Source organism: Tympanuchus pallidicinctus, unplaced genomic scaffold, assembly GCF_026119805.1.
Source record: "Tympanuchus pallidicinctus isolate F22 unplaced genomic scaffold, pur_lepc_1.0 scaffold5, whole genome shotgun sequence".
Taxonomy (NCBI): domain Eukaryota; kingdom Metazoa; phylum Chordata; class Aves; order Galliformes; family Phasianidae; genus Tympanuchus; species Tympanuchus pallidicinctus.
In genome coordinates this window covers 26631195-26657953 of record NW_026294769.1, presented here as the reverse complement: position 1 = coordinate 26657953, position 26759 = coordinate 26631195, and the positions used below count along the sequence as shown (strand labels likewise).

The 26759-nt window shown below is 43.1% G+C and overlaps 2 protein-coding genes and 1 long non-coding RNA gene across 10 annotated transcripts in view; 2 read left to right on the top strand and 1 right to left on the bottom strand.

Moving 5' to 3' along the window:
* Positions 1–10772, top strand: part of RALBP1 (ralA binding protein 1) — a 31554-nt gene extending 20782 nt beyond the window's left edge. For all 3 annotated transcript variants that reach the window (XM_052703752.1, XM_052703753.1, XM_052703754.1), the window contains 8 exons: positions 1203–1661; positions 3772–4121; positions 5713–5874; positions 6085–6216; positions 7423–7530; positions 8301–8422; positions 8804–8927; positions 9140–10772. In XM_052703752.1, the coding sequence (XP_052559712.1) occupies positions 1203–1661; positions 3772–4121; positions 5713–5874; positions 6085–6216; positions 7423–7530; positions 8301–8422; positions 8804–8927; positions 9140–9403 (1721 nt within the window). In that variant the 3' untranslated portion in view covers positions 9404–10772. The remainder of the gene's footprint in view (positions 1–1202; positions 1662–3771; positions 4122–5712; positions 5875–6084; positions 6217–7422; positions 7531–8300; positions 8423–8803; positions 8928–9139) is intronic.
* Positions 10773–12935: 2163 nt separating this feature from the next.
* PPP4R1 (protein phosphatase 4 regulatory subunit 1) overlaps positions 12936–26759 on the bottom strand; it is a 60028-nt gene continuing 46204 nt past the window's right edge. For all 6 annotated transcript variants that reach the window (XM_052703746.1, XM_052703747.1, XM_052703748.1 and 3 more), the window contains 9 exons: positions 25182–25357; positions 23362–23457; positions 21437–21622; positions 19924–20085; positions 19512–19612; positions 17266–17386; positions 17039–17173; positions 15615–15756; positions 12936–13982 (listed from right to left, as the gene is read on the bottom strand). In XM_052703746.1, coding sequence (XP_052559706.1) covers positions 13819–13982; positions 15615–15756; positions 17039–17173; positions 17266–17386; positions 19512–19612; positions 19924–20085; positions 21437–21622; positions 23362–23457; positions 25182–25357 — 1283 coding nt within the window. In that variant the 3' untranslated portion in view covers positions 12936–13818. The remainder of the gene's footprint in view (positions 13983–15614; positions 15757–17038; positions 17174–17265; positions 17387–19511; positions 19613–19923; positions 20086–21436; positions 21623–23361; positions 23458–25181; positions 25358–26759) is intronic.
* Positions 17381–26759, top strand: part of LOC128090944 (uncharacterized) — a 29925-nt gene continuing 20546 nt past the window's right edge. Inside the window, exon 1 of the long non-coding RNA XR_008211160.1 lies at positions 17381–17468. This is a non-coding gene — a long non-coding RNA (uncharacterized LOC128090944). The remainder of the gene's footprint in view (positions 17469–26759) is intronic.

Below are 26759 nucleotides of genomic sequence, written 5' to 3'. Positions count from 1 at the left end.
CTCATCTTTCCATTAGGCTTTCTCACATCACTTAAGGAAGGGTGTAATTTTCCACCAACTAGGTCTGTTCAGTTAGAAACAACACTTGGCTGTCACTGTGCTTCATTCAGGCAGAGGCACTGTCTACAGGTGATGGAAGAGTGTCAAGACATCTGTATAACACTGAGGCAAAGAGCTTATTTTCCACTGCACTGGGGGACGTAGGCCATGCAGGTGACATGCAGGTGAAATGCCTTCTTTGTTGAACAAATTTCAGACTTGCTTTCTTTGGGGCACACTGCGTGTAAAATCGCAATGAATTGACTTTGAAGTTGCATTGGTTTCTATGTTGTTGGTTTTGGTTGGGGGTTTTTTGTTTAGTTAATGGAGTTTTTTGTTGTTTGGCTGTTCTTTTGTAATCCACCTGGTTGTTGTTGCCTGAAGGATAGGCAGGGCCAGCTGCGGAGGCGTAGTTAATGAAAATGCTGGTGCAGATGCTTTAAAGGACACTTGGTGTTTTGGTGCTGAAACGGCGTGCTGTGCCACAGACTCATTTGGAGATCTCACGTACAGTTCTTAAGACAAAAATACAACTTCGCTGACAGGTACAGTGGTAGTGTTACTGGAGTTGTTTTGTTCTTCCAATGGAAAAGTAAGTTTGCTTGGACTTTTTTTTTTTTTTTTTGGCATTTTGTTTGAGACTGTAACTTGATTAATTTCATGCTTGTCTTAAAATTCATAACATTTTGGAATGGAGTCGGAGAGTTCAGTGACTGAAGTTGTGTTTGTTCTTCATTAGAAGGGTTTTTAGGCTTATATGTATGTAGTAGATGATCCTTAATGATTCTTATACTGTTGATTGCAGGAACATAGAGAAGTTGCGAGACGGTTCTTTTTCTTTTGCGTTTCCTTGACTATTAAATGGGAAACTAGCACATAAGATGGACATTGCAATTATGAGTAAGTATGTAAAGCATGAATTGTTTAGATCATGCAGGAGCAGTGTGGCTTATCTTTGATGTGACTTGCAATCTCAATTTAGTCTTTGTCCACTTCATTGTGTAACAACTACGAGAAGCCTTTGGAAGAGCGAGGCAGACACTATGTTTTTACCTGTAACTTCTCTCTCCTCCTTAGATATTACTTTTTCTCTCCTAGCTGAATATCCACAAAGCAAACCAACTTACAGTTGTCCTCTTGCCTTTCCCTCCTTTGCCTCCTAGCGGAAGGTTATGCTGCCTTCCAAGAGGACAGTTCTGGCGATGAAGCTGAAAGTCCTTCCAAGTTGAAGCGGTCCAAGGGAATACATGTCTTCAAGAAACCCAGCTTTTCCAAAAAAAAGGAAAAGGATTTTAAAATAAAAGAGAAACCCAAAGATGAAAAACACAAGGAAGACAAGCATAAGGAAGACAAACACAAAGAGAAGAAGTCGAAAGACTTAACTGCAGCAGATGTTGTAAAACAGTGGAAAGAGAAGAAGAAAAAGAAAAAGCCAATTCAAGAGCCAGAGATACCTCAAGTGGATGTTCCAAGTCACAGACCTGTGTTTGGCATTCCGTTGTCTGACGCAGTAGACAGGACCATGATGTACGATGGCATCCGCCTGCCTGCAGTTTTCCGTGAATGTATAGATTACGTAGAGAAGTATGGCATGAAGTGTGAAGGCATCTACAGAGTTTCAGGTATTCTGAGCGTGCTGATGTACGGGTTCTTTAGTTTGCATTTGTCTTCTTGTTTTACCACTTTAAACACCTAGAGATTTAAAGCTGCTTTGATTTTAATTAGTGAAAAAATAATCAGGTGGCTAAAGCTAAGCAAACCCTAAAATGCCAGAAATGTTGCTCGTGTCATGGTACTGCTTAAAGGCAGTAAAAATATCTTTAAATTGACCTGTTGTGATAGGATGATGGTAAGTATGAATAAAATGCGCTGCATTGGCAAGCTTGTATTTTTTTTATTTTTATTACTTCTGCATGAGAAATGCTGTGCTAGTTGATGGCAAAAGCAAAGATGAGAAATAACCATTTTGTGACTTAAGCTTCTCACTGTTGCTTTTTCCTGTGTATATTTTTCTTCTTAAAAGCTTCTTTTGTTTGGGCAAAGTCACTAATAAGCAGAAAATGCAAGTTTCACATTTAAGCTTAGCCACTGCAGGGTAATTAACCACAGTAGTTGTGTAACACCTACTTACATAAAGCAGCGTGGTCTGTAGTCGAGTTAAACAAAGCAGTCCTTTTGTGAACTCTGTGCAGTGAAATCCAAGCAAGGACTTCAGCGTGCACATTTAAGGGAGCAAAAACAAAAAGTGAGAAAAGGAACCTGGGGGAAAGCACCTGGGACAAGTTACTACCAGTGCTGCAAAGCAGTAATCAGACAATTGCTGAAGGCTTCATTAAGCTGTCCTTATGCTGATGGTCTGCATGGTACTTGGTCGGGATGCTCAGCAGTTTCTTTGTCTCATCTGTGGGATCATTCTGGCAGTACTTTTTTTTCAGGGTATGCTGCATTTGGAAATGTTCATGGAAGGTTTGTTTTCCATATGGTGTTCTTGATGTTTATACAGGTTTACATGTTTATATGATGTCCAGGTGTTCTCCAGTGCAATAGCACCCTCTGGTGTGTGCAAGAGTACTTAAATTGAGAGCTCTGAAAGGCAGTGGCCTAAAGTGTACAGCACTTGTGATGAGTAACATATCTGGACCTGAAATAGAGCACATTTTAGCTGGCATTTACTGTGGGCTGGGTGCACCCAGCTTTGTTCATTGTACCAGAGCCAGATACAGTAAGTCAGAGAAAGTCAAATGGGTATTTGAGCTTTAAGAAAGAAACTTTTCTGACTTACAAAAGATCTGAATGTCACTGAGTTGTAAAACTACTGTGCAAAAAATACTGGCAAGGCTGAATAATGACATGAACACCTCTTTATTTATACTTTGCCTTAAACCAAAATGCTGTGTGAGATTCCTCTAGCTGGAGACCTAGAAACTAAATTGTGTGGGATTGGTTTCACAGAGGCTCTTCTGAGAAGAAGGCTCTTGTAGAATTTGTTGCGCAGTCTTGGAGTTGATAAGGCCATATTTGCTTGGTTTAGGGCCATGTTTGGTTTAGGGCTGTTATTGAGTAAATCGAGAGAAGTTGAATGGAGAGAAACAACAAGGGGAATCAACTTTTTACAAGGGTTGACAGTGATAGGACAAGGAGGAATGCTTTTAAGCTCAAGGCAGGAAGGTTTAGATTGGATGTCAGTGGGAAGCTGTTCACAAAGAGAGTGGGGAGGTGCTGGAACAGGCTGTCCAGAGAGGCTTTGGATGCCCAGTCCCTGGAGTTGTTCACGACCAGGTTGGATGCAGCCCTGGGCAATTTGGTCTAATACCAGATCTGGAGGTTGGTGGCCCTGCCTGTGGCAGGGGGTTGCACTTGGTGATCCTTGAGGTCTCTTCTAACCCAAGCCATTCTGTGATTCTCTGAAACATGCATTACTCTCTCATTCCTCACCTATTTCATGTTCTTCGATGTAAAGGAGCTGCTGGGCCCAGCTGATTTGGAATGACAGCAGTGCTGGGTTTGGGCCTCATAGCAGTGCTCAGTGCTTTTAGATACAGTGTTAATCAAGTTAATCCCGAGTTGCAGTTTTAACTTTGTCACATATGAATAGACTTTGAAAGGTATTTTCAATTAGTTTAATTTGCAAGGAAAAGAGAAATAAGTGCTTTTCAAAAAAAAAAAAAAAAAAAAAAGACATAACTATTATGCACACAGAGTTGAAGAATTGTCTTTATTTAAATGTTTCAGGAATAAAGTCAAAAGTTGATGAGCTGAAAGCAGCCTATGACCGAGAAGAATCTCCCAACCTGGAAGAATACGAGCCCAACACAGTAGCCAGCTTGCTGAAACAGTACCTACGAGAACTGCCTGAAAACCTGCTGACCAAAGAGCTAATGCCCCGCTTTGAAGATGCTTGTGGAAAGAGCACAGAAGCTGAGAAAGTCCAGGAGTGCCAGAGGCTGCTGAAAGAGCTGCCCGAGTGTAACCATCTCCTCATTTCTTGGCTCATTGTGCACATGGACCACGTTATCGCAAAGGAACTGGAAACAAAAATGAACATCCAGAATATTTCTATAGTGCTCAGCCCTACTGTCCAGGTACGTGCCCCACACAAGTGCTGGAGCAGAGCGTCAGCACAGGAAAGGCTTCTTTATAGGGGTTCTCTTGCAGGTGTGAGTCAGGCACCGTCTGACACAGTTAAGCTGAATTAAAGCTCTTCTTTATACTTTGGGAACATAAAATGCACAGAAGGTGGGGGGGGAAGGCTTTCTGAAGGTGAGTTTGCATAGCGTGGGCCTGATATCAGCTATTATGAAAACACTGCAAAGACTGCTGACAGGGCTTTTTGATTTTATTTTATTCAACATTGAATTCATCTGGTAATTCAAACGAATGAAGAATTTCTGGGTTTCTGACACAGTGATGACTTAATGAAGACTATTCTGTTGCTCAGTTTCACTATCAAGCCACGGAACCCTGTGCTGCAAACAGATCTTGTGATGACTTGGTTATAATGGCTGTGGTGTCTGCAGTCAGATTGCTGACGTGTTTTCTAGGAAGGTTTTGGTGGTTTCTGGACTGGTTAATTCCTTAATAAACAACTTTGTATTAAATGCAGCTCAGAATCAGTCCTGTCCATGCCACTGGAAACAGGGCAGTGGGTGTGGGCGGTCTAGAAGAAAGTCCACCTGTCAGAAAAGCACTGCTTTATTAAGAGTCCGTGTGGAGGCCTAGTGGGACAAGGGCTGTTCTTCTCTGCTGTTTTGCTGTGCCAGTTGTTTTCTGTCAAAAAGCAACAATTAATGTAAAATGATGCAGGCCCAATCATGCCTCATTGTTGAGTAGATTTTAGCAAGTAAAATACAGGCAGAGACAGAATTCTAATCCTTCTTTCAGGCCGTGTTTTTAAATTTTAATGGAAGGTACAGCATCAGAATAAATATTTGCTTCTGTCTCATTTTAAAGCAAGGAATGTGGTAGCAGCTCCTTTCAAACAATTTTTTTTAAAAACTGTTTTAAATCTGAGAGAGAAGTTGGTGAAAATACTGAAGTTTTGGGAGGAGAGAGAAGGCAGCCATCTGTAGCACAGTATGTTTGGTGTTCCTGCTTACCTGTTGCTATCACTTCCATCTTTGTGTGAGCAAAAAGAAAGAGATGGTCAGAGAGCTGGAGCATCTCCCCTTTGAGGACAGGCTGAGAGCTGGGGCTCTCTTGCCTGGAGAAGAGAAGGTTCTGGGGGAACCTTATAGTGGCCTTCCAGAACCCGAAGGGAGCCTACAGGAAAGCTGGGGAGGGACTTTTTATAAGGGCAGGTAGTGACAGGACAAGGGGAAATGGCTTTAAACTGGCAGAGGGTAGTTTTGGACTAAATATTAGGAAGAAATTCTTCACTGTGAGGGTGGTGAGACACTGGAACAGTTTTCCCAATGAGGCTGTGAGTGCCCCCTCTCTGGAAGCACTGAAGGCCAGGCTGGATGGGGAGGTCTAGAGGGAGGTGTCCCAGCTTATAGGACGGAGGTTGGAAACAGATGATCATAAAGGTCCTTTCCAATCCAAACCCATTCTGTGTATTTGCAAGTGATGGAAGGCTGTTGCATTTCTGGAGAAAGATGCTGTGCTTCACGGGTGCAGATTATGTGAAGAAATCATCCTAACCAGAGTTCTCATCTTCCGTGCTCTTCCTTTCAGATCAGCAACCGTGTCCTGTATGTATTTTTTACACATGTTCAAGAGTTCTTTGGGAATGTGACCCTAAAACAGGTAACAAAACCTCTTCGTTGGTCAAATATGGCGACCATGCCGGCACTACCAGAGACACAGGAAAGCATCAAAGAAGAAATCAGACGACAGGTTGGTGAATACTTCAGTTGTTTGGTTTTGTCCTGGATTTAATAAATTCAGCAGTAAACTTTCAGAAGAGTGTAATTGTGTCACAATTGTCCTGTTGTGGGATGCCACCTGCTTTGAAAAGCAGAACTCCACACCTTTGTCATGAAGCCAGTGCTGTATTTTTTCCCCTGCTCTGTCTAAGGACACTAATTGCCTTGGTAATATTTCTAGGAGTTCCTACTGAACTGTTTACACCGAGACTTGCAGGCAGGGATAAAAGACTTATCCAAAGAAGAGAGACTCTGGGAGGTGCAAAGAATTTTAACAGCTCTTAAGAGGAAGCTGAGAGAAGCCAAGAGACAAGTGAGTAGCTTGCAATTTATTGCCCAAAGGTAGATGGTAGATGGAAATGAGCTGGGAGTATTTCTAACTGCAGCGATTCTTCCCCAAGTTTCATGACTGTCGGTTATTCGCTGCTCATCCCCATTTCTTGGGGTGCATCATTCAGCCTTACTGCCTGGCCCAGTAGCTCAAAGTGCCACGACTGTGAGATGGTTCTATAACCATTGATTGGGGGCTTCTAATGCTCACAGATTGTGACAGGTAGGGAATTCTGGTACTCTGGGGGTTTTAAGTTGGATTTAGAAAGCGTGGCTGCCACCAAAGCCTTTCATTATGCTTTCCTGCTCTGCTCTGTGACTTTTAGCATGCAAATTCTTAAGAGAAACATAAAGTTACATTCTAGAATTAAATTTGCAGATTTCTGGTATTACTTACAGTACTCTTGTGAAAACGTAAGAATATAACTAGATTTTTAGGGAAAAGTGGGCCATTAATGACTTGATACAGCTGTGACAGTTGTGAAAGCATTCCCCAAGGTACACAGAGAGACACAGATAAACCAGGCAGGCATTGGGGAGTGTGGGTGTAGCATAGCTTAATAATGCTGTGGGCTCAGTGGAAAAAAGAATCATTTGAGCCTTTGCTGGAGCACAAGCTTAGTCTCTTACACTTGTATTCAGGCTGGTATGCTGTAGGTGAAGCAGATATCCCAATTCTTACTTTTCATATGACTCAAAACAAAACATCTGTGCATTCTCACAAAAGATGAGAATGCAATGGAATTAGATCAACCCCCACCCCTTCAATCTTTTCAGTGCATGTCTCTTTGTTCCATCTTAATTCCTAAATGGCTGAGGAGTGGCACCTTCACCCTCCAGATGTTTTTAAAACAGTGCCTGACTAAAACAGCATTTGACAGAGCTCATATCCACTCCATGCTTAACACTGTGTGTTCTGGCCCAACAAAAGGGATGACTGAAGGCTCAGGTGAATGAACTTCCAGCAGCATTTTTTAAACTGTGCTGTGACCCAGAGCACTGGGTGAGCAGTGAACGCAGCCATTTTGTTTTGCAAATGCTGAAATTAAAAACATCTTCCTGAAAACTTTTCAAAACAAGAGTTATGATTCTAAATTTGAAAAATAATATGTTGAAAAAAACCTCTCCATAACAGTGACTAGTAAGTGGGGCAGGAGGCCTTTTCAGAACTGTCCTCTTTCTCTGGCAGGAGTGTGAAACAAAGATTGCACAAGAAATTGCCAGCCTTTCCAAGGAGGATGTCTCCAAAGAAGAAATGAATGAGAATGAGGAAGTTATAAATATTCTACTTGCTCAGGTAAATGGCAAGCACACAGCAGTTTGTATGCTGTGTTTTCGTGTTCTGCATCTGTCAGTTACTAAGCATGTAGTTATTCCTTCTAATATAATTGAAAACATAAGGGGCTTAAATGGGCCTCTCAGTCTCTCTGTTAAAATCCGAGGCTTTGTTTGAGTACAAAATAAAGCAGGGAAAGCATGCAGACTGCAGGAGTGTGCCTGAAGCTGAGCAGGCTGCTGTTCAGGCAGAGAGGAGATGGTGTGCAGCAACAAGTAGGCTTTGTTGTTCACGTGCTTGGAAAGCAGTGACCACAGTTAGGACTGTTAACTCTTTTCCTGCTGATCAAAGGGAAATAAGGCAGCTCTTTTGGCATTTGTGCCTGCCTTGACTGGCCTCAAGAGCTTTGATCTTCCTTCTGCTGCACTTTTCTCTCACTATAAATCTTCAAAGACCTAGGTTTGAATTTAGCTTCTGTGGGTTATCCCAGAGCTTTCCCCTGTGATTTAAGGCAGCAGGCAGCTGCACATCCAGAACTCGGTGCGTCATCCCCACAGCTGTTCAGCACAGCCATCACCTTGGGGATTCAGAGCAGACATTGGTGGCTTTGAACCTAGAGTTGGGCTGAAGTCTTTGCTGACTCAGTGCCAAGCAGGCACGCTAAGTACTTCTGAGAGCAGCTCAGGGAACAGCATCGCCGCCTCCCAGGGCACAGCATTAGAGTCATCCTCAGTGCATGTTCCCACAGAACATAAAGCCAAGGCTGTAAGTCAACTAATTGCTTGTTGCAGGAGAATGAGATTTTAACAGAGCAAGAAGAACTGCTGGCCATGGAGCAGTTTCTGCGGAGACAAATAGCCTCAGAGAAGGAAGAAATCGATCGCCTTCGTGCAGAAATAGCTGAAATACAAAGGTAAAAGGGAGACTGCTTGCCTCAGCTCCCCAGCCAGCCATGCACTCTGGGGAAAAGTAGCAAAACTAAAGCACACTTAAAAGATCACTCTGTGCACATCAGCACGTTTGCAAGCTGATTCCTTTTATTGAAACCTCTGCATCTTTTTACCTTTTGGGATATTTTCTGATAGTACAGCAACGAAGTTATGATCTAATGGGAGCTAGACCTTTGCACCACAAAAAACATCTCCACAGGAAATCATGGATTGGTTAAACCAAACCCTAATTTTGTTTTCAAAGCCACTTTAGATTATTCAGTGAACGTGAGCAAACTTAATGTGTTCCAGTCCTGGCAAATGTGAGCAAGTGTTGTGATCTCAGCTTGTCATTGCTCTTCCAGTCGCCAGCAGCATGGCCGGAGTGAAACAGAGGAGTATTCTTCAGAGAGTGAAAGTGAGAGTGAGGATGAGGAGGAGCTGCAGGTCATCCTGGAGGATTTGCAGAGGCAGAATGAGGAGCTGGAGGTAAGATAACTTGAACCTTAGGATTAATGGGCACTCTCCCCCATAGGGGACAGATCATTTTGTGTTGGTTTTGCCCAGGGCATGAAATTTGGGTCCATTTTCCAATTGCTGTTGCATGCAAGCCCACGTTGCTGTATTAGCAGCAAAGCGGTGCTGTGTGCAAGGTACAGCCTGGCTGAGGAGCACTGACGTGTGTTTTCCTTACCTAAAAGATAAAGAACAATCACCTGAACCAAGCAATTCACGAGGAGCGAGAGGCCATCATTGAGCTGCGCGTGCAGCTCCGGCTGTTGCAGCGAGCCAAGTCAGAGCAGCAGGCACAGGAGGAGGAGGAAGCGGAAAAGCGTGGGGCTGCTTCTCAGCAGCAAAGGGACGGGGTCCTGGAGACGAAAGCAGCCAAAGAGCAGCCAAAAGCAAGCAAGGAGCAGCAAGTGAAGCCATCTCCAAGCAAAGACAGGAAAGAGACTCCTATTTGATCAGGCTCTTGGGTATTTGTAACGTAACATCAACCACCGTGTGCAAATAACTGACATTTGGGTCAAACTGCACAACTGGTTGCTGGCTGTGCGCATCCTGTAAAGAACTTTGTCTGCTAAGCCTGGAGACTGCTGTCTCTACTCCTTGTGGCTTCTGCTCATCACTCAGGTGAGTGCAGAGAGGCCAGAAGAGTTCTCCAGCTTCTATCAGATTATTTCAAGACTGGTTTCCTTCAGGTGATTTACAATAATTCCGTAACAGTTTTATTTTAAACCAAACCCATTCTTTACATTCATCAGAGCAGAACTGAAGGTCTCATTTCCAGCAAATGAGAGCAAACACCGACACGTACTCATTATTTGCCCCGCGATTCTACTCATTCACCATTATTTCTGCTTATTAACCTCGTCACTTCTTGCTTGTGCCTTTGATACCTTTCTGATGCAGATTATATACATGGGAGCTTTAAATTTATCCTTGGTTGGCTGAAAAGGTGGGAGACTGTGGGGTATCACGTTTACCTGACATGCCCTTAAACTTTTTTTTTTTGTTTTAAGGTGTACTGAATAAATGTGAAACTTGACAGATGTTACTTATGTCTCTGTATGATGGAAACGTTCACCAAGAGCTGGTGGTGTGTGGCAGTGCAGCTGATGCATCTGCTCACTCGTAAACCATCGTCACACCCACGGTGAGACAGGTCTGTGCTGCTGCCCTACAGCAAGGCAGTGCTGCGTTCCTCCCTGCAGGAGCGGCACCAGCTGGAGGCGCCGAGCCCAGCAACAGCCTTGGGCTGGCGTTGTAAGTCAGCCTGGTGGCTGCTTTATTTCCTGCCTCCACCCCTCCGAAACCTTCGGCCCTGCAGGCAGCTGAGGGCCGTTCCTGTTTCTTCGTGACGTTGCTGTCACGAGCGCCCTCTCCGTCGGCCCCTGGGGCAGGTGCAGAGAGCTGCTCTTATTTCTCAATCGGGGTATTTATTTTCAGCACCTGTTGGACGTGGTTATAATTCTGTATCTATTGCACTGTTGTGAAGCATTGGCCATGATTTGATTTTGTACAAATAATGCTTTGATATGTTATAGAAAACTGCATAGTATTTTTTTAAAATTTGGAAAGAAGTTTATAAACACAAAAAGCGGTCAGATGACAGATGTTAAATAGAGCATTCTCCCTTGCCTTCGTTACATACATTTTATATATGCTGGCAATATTTAAACTTTTTTTTTTGTTGTTTCTTTCACACTAATTCCTATTGAATTGTCACGGATTTTTCTAATGTTCTTCAGAAAAATCTCTTAATCTGGTTAACTTTTATTTTGTTAGGATTGTATTTATCAAGCAAATAAATTCAACAGCCATTTGAAAGGAGTTTGGAGATTATCTGCTTCATAATGTACAATGTCTTTTTCTAATGCAGTCAATACTTACGTAGCACCAGGACCTGCTACTCCCCAGACAGGTGTGCTGGATGCTGGGGTTTGAAGCCAAGAATATAAAAAGAAAAAAACCCACCAATCTGAATCTGTCAGAAAGATTTGACAAGGTTGTCATTTTTCAGCATGCAACTCAGCCTCACCCACATTTGGGAAGACGGCAGCTGGAGCGAGCACAGTTCACCAGCAGCAGCAAAAGCCCGCAGTGCTGTTGTTCACAACAGCCTCCAGCAGCTGGAGGCAGAAGCACTGTGAGATGTTGCCAGGCTCACTTACTTGAAGTGGTCTCTCTCAACAAAGAGATCAAAAGAAGGCACAGCAAAACAGCAAGAGGACAGAAATTGCCCAACTCTCCTTTAAGCTTTTGTTGCCATTTGATTCAAACCAAGTCTGCTGGGTTCATTCTTACAGGAAAACCTCAAATAATTAAAACTAACTCCAGTTTCTCTTGACAGTCAAACAGTGCAGCTGTCCTGCTTTTGGCAGCCTCTGCTTTTCACAGTCAGGATTTGGAACCACCTGCAGCTACGCCTTTAGAAATAGCTGGCATATAGAAATATCACTGCCCTGCAGCAGAAATAGGTGACAGCGTTTAAAGCAAACTGTTCATGACTGGAGAGCTGTGAGATGGTTAAAAAACTGTTTACTTACCTTCACAGTGCAGTTCAGTCAGCTGGAAATGGTCCTACAATCAAACCCTACAGCATTTCCATCACCTCAAACTCTCATTTCTTCTGATCCAAATTCTGTTTAGCAGAACTGAAAGGCAGAGTCTGAAAGCACTGATGGGGGGAGCTGACATGACAGCCAGCTCTGCATTCAGACAGGAGGGCTGCCAGACTCATGCAAACACCTCTTTGGTCAGGCTGAACGTTGCCCGCTACTCTGCAGCCCTCACAAGAACAGGATCTTACCCCCAAGACCAGGAATTTGTACAGCAGCCCCATGCTGTTCCAAATAGCAAATACTAATTTGGTAGTTGGCCCCTGAAGGCAGCGGCAGAACTTCCTCCTTTTGGGAAAGGTAGACTAACAGATGACAGTTTAGGAGCTACCTCTCTTTCTGTTCAATGCTGACCAACAAAGGACAAACGTAGATATGCAGCCTGAATCCTTATTGAGGGAGAAGCGTGGACTTCCACCAGAATTGAAGAAATAGAAAGCAAAGAGAAACAGCATCTGAAGACCAATATCACTTTTTTCAACTTAGATGTATCTTACCTCTAAGAGAATACCTGAAGGCAGCAGAAGTGATGCTTGGCTGTACTGGGTTACAGCAACACCACGTCACAAAGGCAGAACAGCCGCACACGAGAAGTACAGGAAAAGCCTAACAAACATAACCAAACCACACCACCAGTCACAACAAACCCAAGCTTCAAAGCAGACAGAAGTGACTCTTTCTTAACCAACTCCATGGTGGCACTCAGGAGTCAAACAGTGGGTCGGTGGGGAATAAATTGCAACTTCCTACTTACTAGAGAGGAAAGTGCCAAAGAATTTGTTTTCCCAAGAAAACAAGGGGGAAACAAGGAGACACCTCCTTGAGCTTAACCTGTCAGGGGATCGGGCACCCAACTGATAAATGAAAATGTTCTGCCAAAATACATGAAGGACAAAGCTGCCACAGCCACCTCTACCTCCTCAGGAAAGTACGCTTCTCACATTTGAGGTTGCGCAGGCTGGAGGAAAAGGAGCGAAAAGCAGCTGCCCCTGGAAGACAAAGAAGTGGACACTGTAGCAGTCATCTTACAGGAGAGGAAGTAAAAGCAGCCAAAGGACAGCATGCACTTTAAGTGCAATGTGGGCTTACAGTTTTAAGTCTGAACAGAGGCGGCTGTTCGGATTCACCTCGGCAAAGACATGGTTTCACACCAGAGCAGTGGGCTGCCCAAGCAAACCCGGGCTTCTTGAGAGAGAACCTAGCAAAACCTCACCTGCATGACCAAAGTGCATCCACTGTGCTGTACACATCATCTCAAAGTGCAGAATCCTTAAAGAATCCCCTTTCCCCACGCAGTCATCAGAGTAAGGAAAGCGGGGAAAAATAGATACGAATTTTAAACTTACTCTTTTAATGTCTGAAAAAGGTCACAAGATTGTTTTCAATCTTATTATTAAATTTTATTTGGACAAGTAGAGAACAACTTGTATCACAACAGCTTTAAACAACATGATTAAAGACTGCAGCGCTCCAAGGAGGCTCACAGATATGTACAGTAAATGAAGAAAAACGTTGCACCTCAGAGCTGATCACGATCAAGTTAAAAATACCTGACTTAAAGTATATGTGCTAATAAATTTCCTTTAGGTCATGACCAGCATGAAAATAATTAGGACACAGGTACTCAGCAAAGTTTTCTGCTAATGGGCACAGCAATATGCTGCATTTAAGGATTAAAATCAAATTCTAGTTTAGTGTTAGCACTGAGCCCTTAAGAGAAATCCAAATTTTTACCTTCCCCATTGACACACATGAAAGCTATTCCCACTTAAGGGTGTGCCCAGCTGCACACAGATCGAGTCCTCGAACAATAAAATCTCTGAGCTCTAATACTGGAGGTCTCACGTCCCGGTACAGATTTGCCTTTCCAGCCATCTCACCTATCAGTTGCTACAGAAAATACTTGCTAAGTTAACTCCTCAGGAGAAACAACGCAGGTCTCTGGAAATCACATCCTTTCTACAATGAAAATGATCTGCCAATTCAAGTTTTATTTGTTCAGGAAGACAGAAGATTTAAGGCTTCGGTGGCAAAAGTAATCCTCTGAGCAGTGTTTTTTCTCAAGTCAAGCTGACATAAGTAGGCTTACATTTTCTTGATTTAAATCCCTGGCATCAGGTTCAGATAACATCCACCTGTTCGTTCTGGCAAGAAATGTCTCCTTCCAAAGAGGTTGTCCTCTATCAACCATTTTAGAAGCACGAGGATATTTTGTTTCCATCTTTGTTTTTTTAATTACAGCAACATTCAGGAGATTTTCAATAGGTGGATGAAGCAGTGCTCATGGCATCGTCTGCTATTTTGGTACTGGCAGGGTGTATGCTTGCAAAGTACTTGACATCGCTGTCGTCGTCCATTTGCAGCGCCATGATTGTCTGCTCCACAGCTTCTTGATGAGAGTTGGCCGAATTTAGAAAATACTCTGTAAGAGAAAACAAAGAAGTCTTGGAGGAACGAAGGGCAGCAGACACCTCAAGGCAAACCTCAGCATGCAGTCCACAGGGCTCAAAATCCAGGAGACAAACAGTGCACACGTATGGTCAAGCTGCAATGTCTGAGCAGGCCCACAGCTCCGCTCCAGCACATCCATACATTCATTTACAAAACAAACATCATTCTGGATTTCTAATCAGAGTTTCCTTAGCAGCGCTGGTAAAAGTACAAGATTTCTATGGCCCATCAATAAAAGAAGAACAGATTCCATGGCCAACAAGGGGCAAACAGCACACACACTGGACTTGGAGGGAGCGTGCTTGTATTTGTGATGAAGGGAAGGTATTACAAACCCGCAATCATGCCATTCCATCTTACTGGTAGACTTGCCAAATAGTTATCAAACAGAATAAAGAAAATATTTAATAAGAGTGGAAGAAGCCCCAGTATTGGACAGTTCTCACAAACTACGCAACACAAGTTGCACAAAAACCGCATAATTATAGATTGCTCATAGGAAGGGCAATTCAGATCTGAGGTGCAAAGGACTTCTGAGTTTACTTTTTTGTATCTACCTTTCATAATCTGCCCCCCACCCCTATCACACACACAGTGTGTGTCCCTGAGGCAGGGACTGCCTGCATGACGGGCTCACACAGTGGCAATACAGAATGGAGTTGTACGATCCAGGAGGGGAACACAGAAATATTGAGGCCAACAAAATCTCAGACTATTGTAAGAGGAAGAAGAAGGGCAGCCTTGGCACAGTTAGGAGAGGATAACAAACCACCGCACGTCAGCTGATCCACAAAACTGCATATGCTTACTCAGAGCCTCCAGCATACACATGACAGCTAGTGATAGCCTACTGCTCACTGAGTGGGCATCCTCTGTGCTGTTCTAAACATTTTGCATTTCAGTCACACCACTTCCATCTTCCCAAAAGTCTTCTATGATAGAATGGCAGTCCTCAAGCCAGTGTATGTATTTTGAGGAAGAAAGTGGCCAGAAATGAAGTAGAGTTCAAGTGCAGAACTCTGCTGGTTTACAAACTCTCTAATGCTATTTTCCATTACAGTACTTTGGAATGTGAGCACTGCTGCCTCTTCTGGCAACTGCTACGCTCTGGGGATCCCTTCCTAAGCACAGTCTGCAATTTGAACACAGCATATCCTAGTTCCCCTGAACAGACACCAGAGAAACTTCCTTCTCACTGCTACCATAAACCATAAAAACAAACAGCAGTCATCTCTTCCACCCCAGTGAGAGAACAGATGCTAGATTTGTGTTGAAGGATTTTGTCCTTCAATCACACTTGCACATCATTCATGCATACTTTCTGTACCCCGATTACTCCTACGACCCAACTCTTTCAAAAAAAATGGGGCAGGAAAAGCCATGAGCGTGACCTCATACTTTCCAGCATTACAGAACTGTGGCTCTGATGACACAATGAGGTTTAAGGTTTATCTCAGTTAAGGTAACACCCCACGCCAAGGAGACTGGAAAGGCAACAGTGACCCGCATCTCATGCTGTTTCATCTTTCCCAGCTGGCCATAGGAAAGCAGAGGGACAAAAAGACATGCAGTCAGCCCACTGCAACAACTTCTGACCACTAACCTTTCTCTAAGAGTGTTTGTTTTAAGGTTTTTGCAAGCAGGACTCGAACGTTTGGAACCCTGTCAGATGCCAAGTGTAGTAAGTGTGGCAACAGATGCACAGCAAACTGGTCCATGGGCAGGCAGTCATCTTCACTGATAGTCTGGCAAGAAGACAGATGCAATTTCATTACATTTCAGCACAGTGAAGACAAAATCCCAACACATAATCAGAGCTGACAGATCTCATAACCTTTCTAGCATGAATACAATGTGCAGCAGTCACTATGTTTTACAATACGATGCAATATTTTCTAGCACAGTCACACACTATGAACTAGATTAGGGCTGAGAAAACTCACGCTTAGCTGGAAGCCCCTTTTATTTTGTATGAAGTCTCAATTTCTCATTTTTTATTTTTAAACACTAACATTTGAAATCGGGGGGAAAAAAGCGAAAGACTTTCCCCTTTATTTTGTAAGAATGACTCTGTCTTTGTTGGAACCAGGCACCATATTCAGGGGAGGATGGTTCATCACAGTTAACATCCGCTTATCCCAACGCGTCTCTAAATAAGCTCGAATCTCACATTCCTCCAAGTGCTTCAAAGAACTGTCCTGTTTAAGTTACAGTCACACTGACTCACTGTCAGCACCTCTGCTACAGCCCCAGATTTGACCATTTCCTTCTGATTTTTGAAGGGAGCGTATAAACAGGAAGGGGAACAACTGTTTACATGGGTGGATAGAGATAGGACATGGGAGATTGGTTTTAAACTGAGACGGGAGGTTTAGGTTGGATATTAGGAGGAAGTTTTTCACACAGAGGCTGGTGACACACTGGAACAGGTTGCCCAAGGAGGCTGTGGATGCCCCATCCCTGCAGGCATTCAAGGCCAGGCTGGATGTGGCTCTGGGCAGCCTGGTCTGGTGGTTGGTGACCCTGCACACAGCAGGGGGGTTGAAACTAGGTGATCATTGTGGTCCTTTTCAACCCAGGCCATTCTATGATTTCCTTCTGCATATTTTGCTGAGAACACATTGTTCTCAACCAACTTGCACCAGCTGGCTAAGGAAGCGCAGGCAACTCTGAGAACTTCATTTCTCAATGATTATCCCAAAGCACCAGGCTGCTGCATCATATTAAGAAGATCCCAATTCATGCTGAGCAAGGAAGAGTCCCAGTTCAAGGATTCTTCTATTCAGTGTTTGTTTGATATTCAAACTGACCTAAGCTAAGCTAGAGATGCATGTAAGCTCCTGCATGGAGCAACACTGAAGGATGCAGCCATAAAAACTATTCCCTTGGCAACAGGATCTCAAACAACCAATCAACATCAACAGACACTTAAATACTTCCAGCTGCTTACTCCCCCTTAATCCTACCTATCAAAATAATAGTAGTAATAATAATAATTTTAAACAAACAATAACAAAGACATTTCACCTGGCAGATAAAGACAAAAGTTTGCCGGCCAGACCATTTGCGGCATCTACAGAACTTTTCAACAAGTTCATTCATGAGGTCTACCACAAACGTTGACGTTGAGGCCATGTACAGCTTTTTTACCATTTCACTAACCTAGAAGAATACAGAGATAAAAAACACAAAAATTATTTCTGACCACCAACCCTGAGGAGTCTGATATCCTGAACTGACTTAGATTGCTTTACCAGCTTGTAAGAAATCCAGCGGACAGAAGACACTTTGTCTGCACAGAGGCTGAAAGCGATAGGTCGCAAGTAGTCATAGATGTCTCTGGCACTGTACAGATCTAGAAGTAAGATCAGCTGCCTACAAGATGGAAGAAAAACGAAAGAGGGTATTAGAATAGTAAGAAAGGTATCGATGGCTTGTACTGATTACACTTGCCAAGGTGGTGACGCACTGGAACAGGCTGCCCAAGGAGGCTGTGGATGCCCCATCCCTGGAGGCATTCAAGGCCAGGCTGGATGTGGCTCTGGGCAGCCTGGTCTGCTGGTTGGCAGCCCTGCACAAAACGGGGATTGAAACCAGATGATTGTTGTGGTCCTTTTCAACCCAGGCCATTCTATGCCACATAATACAATAGAGCCATAATAAAGTGACTCAGAAGTAAAACCTTCTATACTTCAACGCAGTCAGCTTCACCGGGGGTCACCTGCAAATTTTACAATTGTCATTTGTTCACCCTAATAGTAAAATGCTGAATGAGCTCAACAAATGGAAGACTAGGGAAGAGGTCAGGGATCTGAAGTTGCACTTCCAAGACAGGGATCCAAATATGGGCCACAACATCCACGCAGCAACACTGTGGATGACAGCAGTGTGCACAGGCATTCTTAGCACCCTGCACAGACAACCTGCAGAGCTACAGACCAACTCTAGTGACTTCAGTGATCGAGGATACCTACCAAAATAAGTAGCCTTCTTAATCAAACTCTGCTTCAGAGCATGCTGGGCAGACAGAGAACTTGTCCGTTTTCTCCAGTGTGCATCAAGTTGATAAAGATTTGAGCAGGTTGCAGATACAAGTATGAACGGTAAAAAGCGTGCCAAAAGGGGGGTCATATCATGCTACAAGCAGCCAATTGAATGCTGCCATAGCAGCAGCAACACATAAGTGACCTGCAGAAAACCTCAAGAGGACTCTAGCCCAGATGCCTGCGCAAGCAGGGTCAGCTGTGACACAGATCTGCCTGCTCAGGTCTTGAGAATCACCAGGAATGGAGCCTGCGCAGCCTCCCTGGATGCCTGCACCCTTGCCTGACTGTCCTTGGAGTGAAATTTTTTCCCTTAATTCCAGTCTGAATCTCTCATTTCACTTTAAATCTACTGTTTCTTATCCTCCCATCACATACCACTGTGCAGAGTCCAGCTCTGTCTACTCTATAATCTCCCCATAGGGTTCCAGATTACTCTTAGTGTCCCCAAATTCATCTTATATCCAGGCTGAACAAGCCACAGTCCCACAGTCTCTTCTCACATGGCAAGTGCTGCAGCCCTGATCATTCTGGGGTCTCCTCTGTTGAACTTGTTCCAGTTTATCAGCATCTTTCCTGTACTGGTGGCCCAATAAAAATGTACATTACTTCAGATGAGATCTAGTGAGTGCTGACCATACGAGGAGGTTAATCTGTTCCCTCAATACACTGACTGCTTTCGTCACAAAATCATCCACCTTCAGCAACAGCTCTGTGTTTTCTTTGTTCTTTCACTGCTCATGTAGCAGTAGAAACTCTTGTTGCCCTTGATAGCACACAAATTTCAGCTCCAGTTCAGTTTTGGCTTTCCTAATACAATCCTGCATGCCTGAGTAATGTTTCCAAACACCTTCTGTGCACCCTGCACTTGACACCTTGTCTTTACCTCTTCTATAATCGTTCTGCATTCAGGCTCAGTCCTGAGTTCACTTCTTAGCCAAGCAGAGCTCTCAATAAATCTTGCTCTTCTGAGCACCGAGACAGACCTGTCCTTCACTTGGAAGATGCTGTTTTAAAAATACCTGCTTTCCTGAGCAACTTGGCCTTTTGGAGCTGCCTCCCATAGGATCCCACCTACCAATTCCATGAAGAAGCCAAAGTCATCTTACACGGTCCAGTACTCCTGCTGCTTGCTTGCTCTAGATCTTGGTTTCATGGTCATGAGCTCAGACTCAGCAATATGAATTACTAGAACACTCCTATGACCAAATCTGGCCCCTTTTTTTTAAAAAAGAAACACCAGTGTTTTCAACACAGTGATGAAAAGACATTCAGCTTCAAACTACTGTAAATGATATACAACTACAGGGAATTTTTATGCAAGGGAAACAAGTTGAAGATAAAGACAGTCCATTAATTCTAACTGGATGAAGAATGACACTTAAAGACATTGGCTTTTATGATTTTGACATTTTTAGATACCCACAACAAGCACCCAGAATACAAGCACCACATACTCAGCCAGCTCTGCACGGAAACGCCAGTTCCTGCTGTTATCAGTCACTAAGAATTCCTGGAGCTGATAAAGATATTCTCTTCTTTTGTCCAGATGAAGCAGCTGTAAAAATAAATACAAATTTATAGGAAGAAATATAGGTTGCAAACATCCAGAGGCAGAACAAGAGCTGCAAAGTACAATTGACTGAACACTTATTTTGATTTTTACAAATTCACCTTTAGCAGTAACGATGCTTTGCTGGGCTAAACTCTATTACGCTTACATCAATAAAGTCCCAGGGGGCACGATGAAATGCAATATTCTTTCCATATGCCTGTAAAGGATTACACTGCTGCTATGTTAAATAAGCACACAAAGAAATAAAGCAAAAATGCGTGGTCCCACTGGGCCAAAAATGAACACAGACATACCTTTAGAAAGTCATGCAAATGTTTAAGCACGCCTATCCTGACTTCGTCCAGGTCTTTTAAGAAGCCATTGAAGACAGGAACTAAATCCCCAGCTGTAAGTTGGTCTCCAAGGATGACAGCAAGTTCGTGTATAGAAAATGCCAGCGTCCGCCGAACTTTCCACTGAAATAAGTTGACAAATAAAAGAATAAATCTGACTGATGGATCAGATGAAGTGCTCTATTTTAACCTGGTGGTCAATATATTGGCTGGCTCTCCAGAGAACGACGACACTTACAAATCCCAGACAAATGATGAGGTGTCATTCCTTCCACCTGAAGATTCAGGAGCTCAGTTACACATCCTTTTGTTTAAATCAGTCCCATACAACTGTTCCTTCACTCAAAACTTGTAAAACAGAACATGGAAGACATCCCACAGTCCTTCAGCTGGGATCTTTCAGTATCATAGAGTGGCTTGGATTGGAAAGGACCCTCAAGGATCATCAAGTTCCAACCCCTTACAACTTCCTTAATAAGTAAAGATTCACCCACGGAGAGCTCCTAGAAGTCCAAGGATCAGTGGAGCTTTTACTTAACCAAAATCAAGTAACTGTTCACACTGCATGCTTTCAAAAGCTAAATAGCATCTCTTCTTCAGCACCTTCCAGTAAGTATGGGTACTGGCTTTTTTCCACCCTACTTTGGTGATTCAGTCTTAATTTGGATTAGAATGGCAATGAAACTTTGAACAGCGTTGAAGACAGAGTAATGTATTTTTATGCATGTTTTAAATTTATTAGCCACTTGTTTTTAAAGGCTGCACAACAGTTTGGAAAATATGAGCAATGGCTGTGTATAAAATTACTCAGTATGCACCACTAAGAATTGCAGCACTGACATAGCAAGCAACAAGTTCAAGAGGGGTGAAGCAGTCTGAGAATGCTCAAAAAAAGTGAGCATCTCCAAAAAAGGAAGAAAGGAAGGTCTGGGAAACAATTGCAGACCGACAGTGAAATGCACAGAACCACCTCCCTACCACCTAGCAACAAGGAAGACGCTGCTACTTCCTGGGTTTGTTTTAGAAACAGCAATGCTGCACTGAGATAGTGATGTTTTCCCCTTATGACTGAGTGCAGCATCAAAAGGCCTCCAGGTCGCGGTGTGAGGCTGACTCACTGAGCTCCAGACACGCCTGCAGGGACACGAGTCTGCTTGCACACAGCAGCACAACCCAAATTCTTTGACCGATGAGAATCCCAAGCACTGCCATGAGATCTCAAGAGACCAGACATCTTTCCTCACATTCCTACTGAAGATCCATCTCCACAAATGCACTGCGTCCAACAGCCCATTTTCTCACTGCTTGAGAACCACACACTCCCAGCTTCACCTGACATGACAGTTACATTTAACTCGTTATTTGAGTAGCAAGCACCAGTGACAGAGCTCCACTTAAAGAGCAGAGCAACCCAACAACCAGCAAACAAGAGAAATGATCATTATTCACATTATTCAGAGTTTCCTGAGCTTACCTGCATGTCAGATGCCAGTGTCTCATAGGTATCCTTCAAGCAGTGCCAGTTCTGTCTGCCTAATGTGAGTGCCACACCTGGTAGGCTGTAGGCACAGTGTTTGGCAATCTCGGTATCAACAGTTTGTGCGCGAGATGGATCAGTCATTGATAAATACTGATCTAGCAAGGCTTGAGGTACAACGTCCTACAGCAAGAAAAGGGTATTTATTTTCAACAGATCTTCATAAAGTGTATAAAAACTCCAAGGAACACTGTGAGAACATCATTTTTTCCACAACTATAGGTCATTATTTAATGAAATCTTGCAATAAGAATGCAAAAGTTTGACATTTCATACAGTTTCACCAAGAAGTTCCAAAGAAATGACAACACGTGTGGGGGCCGTCAGAAAACACCGACCACTACAGCAGATGAGCAGCAGGTGGATCAGTGTCTACTTAAGCAAAGCAGGAGATGAAACAGACTACCTTTCTCACAAACATTCAGCCTCACAGGCTGTGCAAATCGCCTGTTTTAACTCATCCATAAAATGAGCAAAAGAGCAAATTACAAGACTTGCTTCAAAAATTGTTTTCCTGCTCCTCTCAACATCTTGTCTTCTGGGGGAAGGGAGAGCAGAGAGCCAAATTAACAGGCTGTGGTTGGAGAGAAGTGGAGGCAGAGTATAGGCGGTTCAGTGCTGCCTCCCCAAGTAGTCATCACAAAGGAGAAGGCTTTTCCAGAGACCAAAAGACCAATTTTTCTCCCCCCACTGAGAAATTAAACTTTGGCAAACACCCCTTTGTGTTGACTTCAACACTTTGCTCCAGCTGTTACCATTTCATCTCAGGCACCCATTCTGCCCAATGGGGCGTATCAGAATGCCTCCCTAGCATATCAACAGCTGTTGAACAGCTCAGCTCACAGAAGCCATAAAAGGGTTCCACTCAAACAATCGTGGTTCTGCAGGGATGCACGCATTATACTGAACTAAGAAACAATACAAACTCTTTTTCTTTAGGAAAGGAATGACGGAAACAGCTTGAGTTTAATGACTTCTACACTTTTTCTTTTAAAAGCTGTCGTGGGGTGGGGGTGGTTCCACTCAAAACATTTAAAAAATCCAGTTTCCTCAACAACCTCACTTCCATTACAGACTAGTTTCCATAGAGAATTCAACTTGAACCTGAAAATCTATGAGCGTTGTTCTCACATCACTGTCATCTCTTATATTTAATTAAAACAGAAGCAAATGCCAAGTTAAGCCATTATCTCTGGAAACACTGAAGATTTTAAAATTAGTTGTTTTAGAGGTTTGTCATATTTTAAAGAAATTTTATTACATCGTAAGTGACTGAATGAAACAGTGTGCATGAAACTGACAGCATGAAAGCAATCTCTACATTTAGACAAAACTGCCATTTATCTGACAGAATCACAGAATCACAGAATGCCCCGGGTTAAAAGGGACTTCAAGGATCATGAATCTCCAACCCCCCTGCCACATGCAGGGCCACCATTTAATATCAGACCAGGCTGCCCAGGGCCCCATCCAACCTGGCCTTGAACACCTCCAGGGACGGGGCACCACAACCTCTCTGGGCAGCTGTTCCAGCACCTCACCACTCTCTCTGTAAAGAATTTCCCCCTGACACCCAACCTAAATCTTCCCTCCCTCAACTTAAAACCACTTCCCCTTATGCTGCTGTTATCTACCCTTCCAAAGAGTTGACTCCCTTCCTGTTTGTAGGCTCCCTTTAGGTACTGCAGTGAGGTCACCCCGCAGCCTTCTTTTCTCCAGGCTGAACAAGCCCAGCTCCCTCAGCCTGTCCTCACAGGAGAGGTGCTCCAGTTCCCTGATCATCTTTGTGGCTCTCCTCTGGACCCTCTCCAACAGCTCTCTGTATTTCTGACACAGGAAAGAAGAGCAGAACTCTCATTTACCTGTACTTTGGATTTTCTTTCTTCTTCAGGGCTGAAACTACTATTGGTGCTCAAATCGGAGTCGTTGTGAATATAGTGAAGCGTGGAATCCATATTCTATTTAAAAATAAAAACAGAAAAAGAAAGAAGTTGCACAAAACACATGCACAGATTGAACAAAAACATCAACACCAGGAAGTGCTGCCCTCTCCTCAGGGCCTTTTCCTGAGATTAAAGGAATACACATCTTAATATCAAATACAATTTTGCTACAGCCTGAAATCAAAAGGTGTATTAGATGAACGTTTCTGCTTTAAATTTTAAACAAAAGCTTCTCTTAGTTTGCTCCATTTTGGTTCTTATGGAATGAAAATCACTGGAGAGGAATACTTTTGAGACTGCATTAAGAAAAAGGTAAGTAACATGTGGGTCACACCACTGGAGTTCTCCAAATACAACGGGATGAGCATTGCTGGTGGTGCCTCCTAACAGAGCAGGGGCCAGCCTAGAAGGTCAGATTTGAGTCCCATCTGCTCCTGGCACCACTCACACTTCTCTGTTGTGCCAGGCAAAGATGGGCAAATTTTATTTCAGTTTCCTTTCTGTTTCTTTTCCTCCTCCTCCCTCCAACCAAAAAGAGGGAATTCCCACACTCATCCACTGTGAAAATGAGTTGAAGGATTTCTTGAAGCTTACATTTGTTTATTGAGCCTTACAGAGGGTATGCAACCTAAAGGAAAGCAGAATGGTTGCTCCCGAGGAAAAACAGAACAGGGCATCTCACACTCACCAAACAGGCTGTACCTATGTACCAAAGACTCACCTGTTCTCCCTTATCATGTCTTTTTGCCTATTTTTAAATATAAAAAAAAAGAAACCTCTTTGACACGTAGCATTAACCCCTTCAGAAACCCACCAGCTGCAGAAGGACAAGCAAACTTTGATTTTGCTTTGTGTGAAAAACTGTGACAGCTGCTTTCAAATGCAGATTACAGTACCCTGGTTTTTCTAAAGCTTCTATTCCCATATTGACTTTTAGCTACAAAAATCAAAATAATTAAAACCAACCACCTGCAAAAAATCAGAGCTCTCTTTGCTGCTAAAAGCAACAGACCCCTTGCTTAACACATCACAGCTTGATTCCCAAATTCTAGGTCACCTCTTTGATATCCTTGCACTGGTAAAATGAGTCCTTGATTTGGTGCCAGTAACAAACAAGGAACTGACAGATTAAGAACATCCTTTTAGAGAGTAAAATTGAAACACATATAAACAACTTTATAAAAAATGCCATGAGCTTTCTATCAGCACCATATTCCATACAGAAATAAAACTTACCCCTAGGTAACACAACTCTCATTATGCCCCAAAATTAGAAGGACAGAGGATTCATTTGCTCTATCATTTTATAAGTTAGCACCAAAAAAAGTCACTACAACTGATGCTACAGTTAGGAAACAAATAAAGCACAACATCAGGAGGTGGTGGCAGGTTGATTTTTGTTCTAAGAAATCAAAACACACTTGTAATGCTCCATTAGGATTGTGTAAAAGCATAAGCAGCAGCATCCAAATAAATGCCACATTCCTCCACTCCCTGAATGCTTTTGGGCTTCACAGTCCAACAGCATAGATAAAACAACTAGCAAAACTAAAAATATCCCAACAAACTCGTTTTATTTTAGTAGCTTGGGTTTCAATATCAGCCAACGAAACCAAGCATCATGCTAGCCAAAGTAGGAAGCATTTAACTGCAATTACTGCACAAAAACAAAATACAGCTCTGTTACTGGAGCACAGAAATCAGTATCAGGAAGAAAAAAAGAGCACAAAACTTCTTACCTCAACAGTGTCACCAATTAAAGGCACAATATCACTCAGTATGGGCTGAAAATTTTGTTGGTCACTGCTGGTTAGTTCAATCTGAGAGTCTGTTCCCTTGCCAATGCTGGCCACTGTCTCTTCCTGAGGATTCAAACTGGATGCTCTGAGTGCAGCAGACAACACCTCCACTTGTGCTGCAGCATACGAAAGAGAAAGGGATGAGAGACTGAACTGCAATAAACCTAGCATGGCCACAGTTAACTGTCAGATGTTGGTTTAATTGAGGAACAGCTGAAGAACCACACAGTAATGCCCCAGAGTTCATGGGAAGTAAGGTCTTAGAGGGAAGAGTGGAAGGGAATCTGCCAGTTAAAAAACCCAAACCTCTTGCTGAGCAATGTTGGCTGGGTACAGCTTGACCTAAGCAGACTGGTATCGTGATCAATCTTACCTGCAAGCAGCCCAGCCTTCAGTGCTGACCAATGTAGCCTGCCTTCTTTCCTCCATCTCCTGACCCATTAAATATACCCAGCTACCCAGAAGCCATACTCATCATACAGAAATGGCTTTTCCAAGGTTATCTAAACACTGTGCCCATTTTGAAATCAAACAGCAAACCACATATCTGTATTCAATCTCAGTTTGCCATACCAAGTTACAGAATGTGAATGTTGCATAGCTAGCAATAAGAATCAGACAAAGAAAACTGGACTCGTTGGTATAGACAGGAGTTCTCTCTTCTATGCTATGTATCCATTACAAGAAACAAAATTGTAACTTGATGCAATCTGAGCTAGCAAAAACACACAGAGATCCCTGGTTTCTGAATGAGGTCTGATAAGCAGAAGGCAATTCTTTTCAATATACTCCGTACCTGTGTAAAATTTCTAAGATAACTGCAAGATTTCCTTACTGTAAAACCACTCGAATTCACCTCAACAGGAAAAACTCACCGTACAACAGAAACTTCAAAACAAAACCGCTAATAAGAAGCCACCAAAAGAACAAAACTCTTTTCTAACATAGCATTTCACATCCATGATCACAGTACAGTGATTTGACAGTACAATTCCTAGGATTAACAAAAGCTTGCTATGACTTTACTGTTCAAATGTCATTTCAATGACGATAAATCTCAGCACTTCAGAGCCCATGAAGATTAGCAAGATCAAGGAGGTTGGTAAATTACTCCAAAAACAAACAAACAAACCAACCCACTCATTAAAAATAAGCAAAATGGGTGATCATTTCAAAGATCATTTCGAATGCCAAACTCCCACAACTTCACTGATCACCAGTGCCTTCCTGTTTCTCCACGGCTCCCGTTGCCAAGGGCCTTGTCTTGTCTGTTGTGACAGGACAAGAGGAAATGGTTTCAAACTGAAGCGAGTGAGGTTGTGAGGTTTAGACTGGATAGAAGGAATGAGCTTTTTGCAACAAGGTTAATGAAGCACCAGAACAGGCTGCCCAGAGAGGTGGTGGATACCTCATTCCCGGAGACATGCAAGGTCAGGCTGGAAGGGGCTCTGAGCAACCTGATCTGCTGTAGATGCCCCTGTTTATTGGAAGGTAAATTATCTAAATACAATAAAATTC